The 11,295-nt window shown below is 39.8% G+C and overlaps 1 protein-coding gene across 1 annotated transcript; it reads left to right on the top strand.

The window, feature by feature from the left end:
• Positions 1-6,701: 6,701 nt before the first annotated feature.
• Positions 6,702-7,580, top strand: LOC149209856 (uncharacterized). The gene has a single exon (XM_089398774.1). It carries the CDS (start codon positions 6,702-6,704, stop codon positions 7,578-7,580), a length of 879 nt encoding a protein of 292 aa, XP_089254900.1.
• The last annotated feature ends 3,715 nt before the right edge of the window (positions 7,581-11,295 follow it).

The raw sequence follows: 11,295 nt of genomic DNA, 5'->3' as shown, positions 1-11,295 counted from the left end.
AAGTGGTATTAAGAAACTTAAATCTTCGCACTACACAAGGTAAAGGGATAATTGTTCCAATGTGAACATATTAATAATCTCCTAACACAATACATTTTTATCAAGTTTGTTGAGTTTTGAGAGTCTTTTGGAAGGACCATCAACAACAGGTTTTACTTACATGAGAACATGTAAGGTATCATCCATGGGGATATGTTAGACCTCCATTTTAATGCTATTTTCACCATTAAAATACTCCTATTAACCATCTCTACCCTTTTGCTTTAGCATATTTTCCCATTTTTTTAAAGAGAAGTGTCATTTCAAGCTCAAAAGTTAACAAGTTATTAATCCTATTTAATTTCCATCACTTTTGATAGATTAAAAAAGTTTTTGGCTGAATTTTTGCTCATGGTAGTTATGTTATCTCTGATCATGAAACTCTTATGAAGTTTCAAAAATTGTCCTCATGATCTAGCATACCTACTAGCTCATACTAATGAATCCACCATCTTGGTTTTATTTTTAGGAAACTCAAGATGGTTCAATGTTAGTTGGATAAACTCTAGTGTGTACATGGGTTGTGCCACCTCATGGTCAAAACAATAGTTAAACTACTCCCAAAAAATTACATAGTAGTCAAGTAATGGATGCGATATTAGGCAACAATGAAGGGATATTCTCATGAATTATATCTCATGAGAATATCACAAGGATTAAAGATGTACATATTATTTTTACTCGGGTTAACAAATATGATAAAATCCTTGCAACTTAATCAATTATGTGATATCCACAATGTAGGGGATTCCTTAAGGGTTTGTCTACATTCTTTCTTGTTTAAATATGTAAAATGTATTAAAAGTAAGACGGTAATGAGTAATAGGTAATAGATAATAATTGTAATTCATTAGTGTGAAATCCACGAGGGAGAATTCAATTACAATATATGTAATGTTGGACCTATGATTTCATTAATATAAATGATGTGGTGTTGACGTTTTAAGTAAAGTTCATGTGTATGCTTCATTTCTACTAGTATAAATTCTCAATAGCATGAGCCAATTGAGAAGGTCCTTCAATTTATCAAATTCTATGATTAATATAATGTGGTTAGCATAGATAAGTATATTCTTTTATTTGGCTTGATAGATATATTTTGTTTTTATTCCATAGATTATATCGTGGTGCATTATTCCATATATTATATATCATTCCACACACCATATATCGCTTCATAAGTATACTTGATTTATTATTTATACATTATATTTGGTTAAGTATAATTCATTCTATGTATTTAAATTCAAATATAAAGTTTGTATTTCATGGTTAGCATGATCGCTAAAGCTTCCTCAACCAATGCCATAGCTTCCATTGTTTAGTAAAACCTTTGAGTATTTTGAAAATGTTTTTCTCGTAAGAAGCTTGTTGTTTATGATTGTGTGATATTTTCCATACAGAGCAATTTCCATTGAATATTAAAAGAATGAGATGATATTTACTCTTGATTATATAAACATTTGAGTTGTCATACAAATGAAAGACTGTAATCTACACTCAATGATTTATTTATATGATATCAATTTAGTGAATGAAAATGAAATATCTCCATAGAAATTTTAGTTTAGGGTTTTGGTGTCTTACATTTGAATTCTTGAATTTTTTACATTCCTTTCAATGGCAACTGTGTATTCTTCTACAAAGGTGAGGCATTGAAGGTTGAAAAATGAGAGTTCTTCTTAAGGAATCACATAATAATTTGATTTTTTTGATGCCCAACTAAAGAATATGATCAATGCTTGTAAAATTCTCTGATAAACATAATCCCAATGATCCAACAAAATCTATTTAGCTTTTTATTTTCTGTCTAGTTGGATTTTATAGCAAGTGTGTTTCGTTGGATAGATCATACTACAAATGACATATAATGTTTGTATCTAACAAGTTTACAAACCCTACATCAATAAAAAAATATAACAAGATTTATACATAAAGTTGACTAGCATAACGGTGAACGATGGAGTTGATGGCTCCCTCATATGTAGGATGAATATACAAGACAAGGAAGAATTGGTAGTAGGTGATTATATTTTGAGATAGACAATGAAACTAATTTAGGATTCTTCGCTATATAACAGGCTCTAGTTGACAAAGGCCATGGATTTTGATGAATTGTGAGCTACATGCAATAATCTCCATCATCACAAGGAAGACATGAGTGCAATCTGTGTATTTTGAAGGAATACCCAAGTTTCTCTCCGTGGTTGAATGATCAATATGTTTTTGTAACAAGGTTTAGATATAATTTCACTTGCATTTGAAGTGCAAGGTTTTCACATCAGAGATTGTGACTCTCAGTTGCCACTCTGCGCTGCTCAATTGCCACTATGCGCTGATGTTTGTTCTGGATTTCCTTTACAGCTTCTTGTAAGGGCAATGAACTGGGGGTTGGAATTTGGAGTATGCGTTTAATCAACTCATCCTCATCATATTATCTTCCCCCCATGGTTTCTTCTAAAGTATAATGTTGGGTGGAATAAACTTCATCTTCTTCCTCCTCCTCCAACCATAAAGGTAAGTCATGTTCTAGAGAAGGTTGAGTAGGAGGGTATAGGACTGACTTCTTGGACATATTCTTGTTCTTGATGGTCATATTCCCAACTCTGTAGCTAATGTAAGCATCGCCAGTGGCCAACCATGGCCTCCCAAGGATGAGAGGGTAACTAGTAAGCTTAGCGTTAGGCTGGAGAACTAGGAAATCTATAGGGTACTCCCAAGAGTCAATGGGGACCATCACATCCTCCACAATTCCCTCAGGGGTTACTGTGGAACGGTCTGCAAGTTGCAAAACTATTGTGGTCTTCCTCAATGAATATTGGAGGTTGAGCTTGAGAATGGTGTCCTTGGTCATCACTTTAATGGAAACCCTAATCTCGATGAGAGTGTGTGGGACAATGGTGCCATTGATGCGCACATCTACTGCAGGGCTTCTAAGGTCCAAATATTTTGGACATATTACCTGCCCTAGCATTAAGTCGGATAGTTTCCCAATGAAATTAATGGTAGGGGCATCCCTTTTTTGTCTCCATGGATGCTGGAATCACTCCTCTTTAATCAACTTATTGTAAATAGGAACATATTTTATTGCCTAGAGAAGTGGGATATTTACACATGGATTTTTCAATTCTCCTGAAAGTTCAGTCTCTTCTAGGGTAGGCTGGAGTGGTTGGGCTAATCTTTCAAGAAAGGGTGGATTTACTTTAAGATTTCTTTCCTCTCTTTCTTCCTCAACCTCCCTAGGTGGAGGTGGAAGTTGGTTATCCGAGAGAACTCTCCCAGATCTCAGTTTAATCTCCTGGATTTCCACAACATAAGATGGGTATGATGTCTCTCCACTGTATACCTGCTGAACTTTCCTATTGTTTGGGTTTGGATTTGGATGGGTAGGCATCTGGGGCTACTTGGGTGTATCATAGTGTAGGAGTTGTTATTGGGCAGGTGGTGGAGGAAATAGAGCTGGAGCATTGTTGTATTGGGGCCTCGACCCCTGAAGCGCTGCATTTCACTAAGGTTGTGGTGGAGCATAAGGTTGAAATGTCTAGCTGGCTAGATGGGAGTGATACTAAGATGCAAAGGACCAAGGAAGGGGTGTAGACTAGGAAGGATGAGCAGGGGGTACCTAAGAAGGTATGGTTGTGGTTTGGTTGTGGTTGTAATGTGCATGGGACGACCCTTGCATGCCCTACTAGTATGGTCTAGGCCCATGGGGTCTCCTTTGGTTAATGTAGCAAAGCTGCTCAGTGACCCCTTCAACTCATTGATATACAGCTTTGAGTCTGGGAAAAGAAGGACACTTGTCTATGGAGTGGTTATCTTCATAGGCTGAGCAAATTTCAATAGAGTTCAATGGACATTCATTCCTAGGATGCCTCCTGGTGCATCTAGGACAAAAAGTGGCCAAGGTTCTCTTTGCTTCCTCCTGCTTCCTCTTAATGTGCATGATGTCCATTTGCAAGGCAAGTGTCTGCAGCATCTCACTTTTAAGATCTTCCAACATTTTTCCAATTTCACCCTTGATGGATGAGTTGGAAGACGATGTACTGACCATAGGTTGACTACCCCTACCCTTTCTCCTAGCTGCCCTACAATGGTTTCTAAAGACAGTCTTGATATCCTCATAGGGTAATTGGTAGATATCTTCTCCTCCTAACAAATGTAAGGTATCAAGAAGATCTTCTATTACTCCCCTAAGCAGGACCAACTTTAGTGACTTAGGGTCAAGTGTACACCTAACTCTTTTGTAACTAAGCCAAAATATTTCTTTGTAATCCTCTAGGGATTCATCATTTCCCAGGGTCATCCTAAAAATTTCTTCTTTAGTATCCTTTGAACGACAGTAGTCCCGATATTTGTTGTTAAAGGCCTGTTGCTTATGAGCCCAAGTTTTGATTCTATCTCCAGGTAAACCCATGAACCAGTGCAATGCTACATCCTTGAGGGTAGATGGAAATAGTTTTAACTTTTGCTCATCATCTATATAGTCATAGGTTCGACATATAACAACAAACTCAAATAGGAAAGTGTCAGGGTCCTCTGTGGTTAGGCAATGGAAATGAGGTAGGGGTAGAGGGGCTTATATTTTTCATCTCAGTCTCCCCATTGGTTTCCCTGATGGGGAAGGCACCCTCAACGCTCTCTCTATTCCCTCTGTCATTTCTATTTTTAGGCATTGGTTCAATAGGAATAGGTTCTTCTTCTTCTTCTTCTCCTGTAGGTTCTTCAAATATATTAGGTTGCTCACCTAATGGTTCCTACAATTCACAGCCACCAAAGAAGAGGGAAGGTTGGCTATTGGATGTAGTGGGGGTATTTGGAAAAAATTTCCCTAAGTTGTCTCTATTCCTATGAGGCATGAAAGGAAATATTTTTGGTTTGGTTTTGTATATATATATATATAGAAGGGAGCTGAATAAGGTATTAAGTGTTTTAGGAGCGCATGCAGGGTTTAGCATTCTAGGGCTTCTGCAACCTCTGCAATGGCAGATCTCCCCAGACTTCTGCAGACCTGCCAACAATGATGGCAACACGAACTTTCGAATCCAACAAAGCAGTTTTGAGCTCCATGAATCCCCCCAGGGGGAGGATGCAGCTCCTCCCCCAAAGAACGATGAAGATTGGCAAAAGAATAAGGAAAGCGACAAACCAGAGAATCAGAATGAGGACAACACAGATCTGAACTCACAACAGGCAAAAAAGGATGACAAAGAACAACCCAAAGTTAGCTCGACTACATGCAAGCCAGTGGCAACTGAGCGTCCGAAAGTAGAATTTCCAAGTCACCATATCAATGCTCAAATACAGTTTATGAGGGATCATGCACTGATAAGAAAGTTCATAGGACTTCGGCCAACTAAGAAAGCGCTGCGTGGATGGATAGTAGTGAAATGGAACCCAAAAGGACACATCACCCTATAGCTGGGGCCTAAAGGGTTCTTCACAAGCATTTTTAACTGCCTAGAGGACCGAAACAAAGTTTTTGATGGGGGGTTGTATTTCTTCAATGCTATCGGCCTGTATCTCAGAGGATGGGAAGAGCGTTTCAACCCTAATAAAGAGGATCTCAGTTCGGCTCCTATTTGGATACGACTTTATTCACTTCCCATGGAGTATTGGGATGAAGCCTCCCTACAAGAAATTGGTAATGTTCTAGGCGAGTTCATCAAAGTAGCAGAGGAAACAAAAATCCAAAGATACACCTCCTACGCACGAATCTACATCTACATGCACCTTAACAAGGCATTTTCGGATGCGGTAAGTTTATTCCATGATGATATTAAATGGGTTCAGTTGATTGATTATGAACATGTGTCGTTTAGATGTAGAAGATGTCATGCCCTAGGCCACTTATTTAGGGACTGTCCTTTAACTCAAAAACCCTCATCCCCATCTGCTTCAGAGAAGCCTGAGTCTGATGGCTTTACCAAAGTCACCAGCCACAAGAAAAATCACAAGAAATCGGCTTCAATTCCTAAGATGCCTCAAGCCAGCTCTTCCAAACCCTCCATGAGCAACAGCTTTGAAGCATTAGCCCGAAAAAATGATCTCAACTCTGAAAATCTAGCTTCCCTAGAGAGGGAGGCAAAGAAGGACAAAAAATCGGTGCATATAGATTCCAAGTCACTCCAAGAAGATCCTCTACCCAATGATATCCTCTCCTAAGGTAAGCACAAGTTCCCGGCATGGATTATTCAAGGAATGGAGGTAGACAATATGCAATCTAAGTCCAGAACAATAGCAGAAACAACTGAAGAATTAAACGAATCTCAGCACATGGAGGAGGAACCAGAAAGCATAGACATTGGGGAACTAGACATTCTGGGACTAGAGCAGGCATGTAAAACAAACTTTTTTGACAAAATTCCAGAACGACAACTAGAGAATATTGAGGAGATCCTATCACAGGCACAAAGGCAAAAATCTCTAGGTATTCACACTGGCAGCCTCTGGGTTGGGAAACTCATTACCAAAGATAACAAAAAACATGGAAGAAAAACAGATCTCCAACGAACAATCAGAATAGGAAAAATTTTAGTGGAGTCATGCAGGTACTCCAAGCTAACAAAGTACTATAACTCCCTCCACAACACTTCCCAATGAAGTTAATATCATGGAATATCAGAGGGCTTAATAGCCCAGGGAAAGGCAAACTACTCAAAAACATGATAATGCAAGAAAAACCACAAATCCTATTCTTGCAAGAAACCAAATGCAATTCAATCACTCTGGAAAGAATTACAGCAAAAGCTTGGCCAGGAGGTCTTACCACTATAGTGGATGCTAATGGGGCCTCAGGGGGCTTAGCATTCATATGGGATGCTCGAACTATTAAGCTCAACAACATCCATGCTAATAAGAATTTTATCCAAGCAAATTTTCACATCATAGGGACCAACATACATGGGCATCTAACCAATGTGTATTTTCCCCAGGAGGCTATGCACAAGATAGAAATCCTGAACACCCTCTCAGCAATCAATACCGATAGGTTGCACCCACTGTGGATTACTGGAGGCGATTTCAATATGATCACCAGGCTGGAAGAAAAAAGGGGAGGCAGGAACAGAGGGAATCAAGAAGGGATCCACCTAAAATATTTTATTCAGAACAACTGGCTTATTGACATGCCTTTCAATAATGGACTTTTTACAATGAATAACAAAAGAGCATGGGTGCATCAGATTGCCTCTCGTCTGGACAGATTCTTATTATCAGACAATGCAATTCACATAGGCAGAGATTTTGCTACTTCCATCTTGCCGATCGCAGGATCAGATCACTGGCCAATCTCCCTTCGATGGACTCATCCTGGTAACACAATTCGAAGACCTTTTCGCTTTGAGGCTTTCTGGATGTCTCATCCGGATTTCATCAACTTAATCAACACAGAATGGAACAACTTCGCTCCTCCAAATGGTACAAAGATGTTTCAATTTCAGCAGAAGCTTAAGCATCTCAAGGGCGAGATCAAACACTGGAATCATACTTCTTTTGGCAATATTTTCCAGGCTCAGAGTGCTCTCGATCAAGATATGAAATGACTGCAACAGAGGATTATAATTGAAGGTCGATTAGATGACCTGTCAAAACAGGAAAAAATTCTTGAGTCACAAATCTTAGAGAGGGCTAAACAGGAAGAAACACTATGGAGGAAAAAATCGAGAATAAGATGGCTTAAGGATGGAGAAAAAAACACAAAATTCTTTCATAGTATCACCATTCAACACAGAATGAATAAAAACATAACTCACATTCAAAATGAGCAGGGGGCTAAGGTGGAAACACATGAACAAATTGAAAGCGAATTTCTAAACTATTTGAAGCAAGTGCATCACGAACCACACATAGACAGATCGCTTGCCATAGAAAAAATTACAAGGAATATTCCTAAAATTATTTCTGAAGAGCATAACCAACTTCTTCTCAAACCTGTAGACTTATAGGAGGTTGAAGCAGTAGTTCGTCAACTGAAAGCTGGGAAGGCGCCTGGCCTGGATGGATTCACCTCCAACTTTTTCCACAATTTATAAGAACTGATCAAAATGGAAGTTTGGCAGGTTGTTGAGGAATCAAGAACCTTAAGATGGATGTTTCCTGGATTGAATGCCACATTCATAGCCCTTATTCCCAAGGAAGATCAGCCCAACACTCCTGACAAATATAGGTCTATTGCTATATGCAACATAATCTACAAGATTGTCTCCAAAATCATCACCTGCAAACCCAAATTGTTGCTTCCTCTTATCATTTCACCTGAGAAATCTAGATATGTCGAAGGTTGGAAGATCACTGATTGCATCATCCTTACTCATGAAATAATCCATTCTTTGAAGCAATCCAAGAAGCCAGGTATTCTCCTTAAAATAGATCTTTCAAAGGCATTTGATAGCTTAAGCTGGCCGTACATTAAAAAAACTCTAATGGCTTTTGGTTTTGCTCCTCCTTGGGTAAGGTGGGTTATGAGTGTTTTATCCTCCTTTTTTTTTGTGTTGATCAATGGTATTCCCTCCTCTCCCTTTCATCCTTATCGGGGAATTAGATAGGGAGACCCGCTCTCCCCTTTCCTTTTCGTTATTATGGCAGAAGGGTTGGGCCATAGCATTAAAAATGCTCAACAATCTCACCTCCTTAAAGGCTTGTCTTTTCATAACTCCTCTGCCTTTGTTCACCAGCAATTTGTTGATGACAACATGCTTTTTGGTCATCCATCCGTCCAGGAAGCTCATCAGCTCAAATCATTATTGACAGATTTCTCGGATGCCTCAGGAGCCAACATCAACAAATCCAAATCACAAATTTTCTTCTTCAATACTCCTGTTAATACCCAAGCAGCTATTTCCCGCATTCTTGGATTTTCTATTGTTGTCCTCCCTTCCAAATATTTAGGCGCTCCATTGACTACCTCATCCTTGAAGCATTCTTCATGGAAGATCCTTTTAGAAAATTTGGAGGCCCGCCTTTCCTTATGGATTCACAGAGCCCTCAATATGGTGAGTCAGTTAGTCCTCATAAAAGTCGTTCTTCACTCCATGCCGCTCTACCTTCTCTCTATCCTTGCAGCTCCCAAATGGGTTCTCAAAGAAATCAAGCATCTCCGAAGATCCTTCTTATGGGGCAGCTCAAGTCAAACTCACAAATGGGCTCTAGTTAAATGGGACACAGTATGCCTTCCAAAGAGCGCAGGTGGCACTGGATTGAGGGATCCCTCCCATAGCAACGAGGTCATGGGGGCTCAAATTTGGTGGAAATCGCTTACTATGCCATTCACTCCCTGGGCTACTTTATGGATAGCAAAATATGCAAGCAATCGCCTAACAGAAGAACTAATACGAATGTCAGAAGTCAGCATGGGTTCCCTAATCTGGAATTCGGCCAAGCAACATAGAAGCCTTATTCAGCAACATAGTTTCTGGGAAGTTAAGGACGGCAACACAGCAAGGTTCTAGGAAGATTCTTGGTAGCAGCTGCCAAAGTTAAAGGACCTAATTTCTCATCTGCAACTTTCGGAGCAGGATTTGCAGACCTATGACAAGGTAAAAAAAATTTGGAATCTAGCTAATACACAAGGACATAGGCAATGGATTAAAGCGGATCAAATCTTAAGACATGGAACAAAACAAGTTCAACAAACTCTTGAAACAGAACTATTGAAAAGGAAAATACAGCTCTCGGACGAAAGGGATATCCTTAGATGGGGATATGAAGAAAAAGGCACCTTTACTACTAGGGAGGCTTATAATATCATCATTAAGGAACATATGGTCAAAGACCCTCTCTGGAGCAAAGTCTGGGACCCTACCAACTGGCCGAAAGTCTCAACCTTTCCCTGGCTCTTATGTCAAAACAAGATCATCACATGGGACAATCTCAGGAAGAGGAACTATCACGGGCCCTCAATCTGTCCAAATTGTAGACAAGAAGAGGAATCCATAAAGCATCTTATGCACTCTTGTCACATTGCGTGCAAGCTTGGGGAAAAAGTGAGTTTTTGATGCCAAAAGGAAGGAAGAATACATGGAGACATCATAGCCACAGTTCGCAACTGGGATCGAAAACCTTATCAAAGCAAGATTTTAGACTTCTTATGGAATCTCATTCCGGGCTTCCTCATGTGCACCATTTGGAAGGAGAGAAATAGAAGAATATTCAAGGATCATTCTGCGCCTATGGAGAATCTATGGAAAATTATCTGCCAAAATATCAAGGAATCCTTATCTCTCCATACTTGATAACAGGAGGACCTTCCTTCTCTTCCCCATGAACAAAATATCTGGGCTAATTGGAACCTTCAGTGGAATCAAGAACATATTTCCAAAGGAACAACTCCGCCGATGGAACATTCACCTGAAAAGTGGATCCCTCCTCCCAAAAATATGTTCCAGCTAAACTTCGATGGGGCCTCGAAAGGAAACCCAGGGAATTCCGGTTTCGGAGGATTATTCAGAGACTACAAGGGTGTTCCTCTTCTTACCTTTTTAGGATCAAAAGGTTGGGATACCAATAACTCGGCTGAACTGGAAGGTCTTTGGCGGGGTCTTACTCTAGCCCAAAACAAGGGATTCTTTCCGCTTATAATAGAAGGCGACTAAGAGATTATCATAAATATGGTCACCAAAATTATGTAAGGCACTAACTTAAGCAAAGTAAGCAACATTTGGAGAATGGCGAAGCAGCTTGAGCGCATTGAAATTTGGCTCTCTTCTCACGGGGCGATCACTCTCAAGCATATCTGCAGGGAAGGAAACAAAGTGGCTGATTTACTAGCTATTATTGGAGTTGAAAGTGGCTTGGATCTTCATATAGGCTCAATATCCAATCTGGCCTTTGAAACTCAACTCATGGATTACCAAATTATTGTAAAGAATGAAATGATATAGGGAGAAGAAGAGCACCCAAATGCGGGTGGTTCTAATGCTCATTAATTGTGACAATGAAGAGCGACGGTGCTCGGCCATGCCAGTTGCTGCCCAGCGCGATTCTCCAAGCCCATACTTGGCTCATGCTAGCTCACACAAGGTGCGAGCAGGTCTGCCTGCAGATTGATATTAATGTTCACACTGGCCGAGACAAGGCAACTGTTGGATTATTCATGGAGCCTTCAGCCTTCAAACTCATTATTTGCTCGCCATTCTCAAATATCTGCCCGTCCATTGCAGGAATCCTTTGCAGGAGAACAATTTTAAGCCCTCGCTGTTGGCTCCTCTTGGCTTTTGCTTTTGGTATTGGTTTGTCTTTCTCCCTTTTTCAGCCTTGCTC

Source organism: Pinus tabuliformis, chromosome 1_2, assembly GCF_031772625.1.
Source record: "Pinus tabuliformis cultivar Carrire ecotype Pingquan chromosome 1_2, CPIR1, whole genome shotgun sequence".
In the NCBI taxonomy this organism is placed as follows: Eukaryota; Viridiplantae; Streptophyta; class Pinopsida; order Pinales; family Pinaceae; genus Pinus; species Pinus tabuliformis.
The sequence above is the reverse complement of the archived record's forward strand: the minus strand, read 5'-3'. Positions and strand labels throughout refer to the sequence as shown.

Coding starts and splice junctions, on each gene's coding strand:
- LOC149209856 (XM_089398774.1), top strand. CDS start 6,702: ATGATAATGCAAGAAAAACCACAAATCCTATTCTTGCAAGAAACCAAA.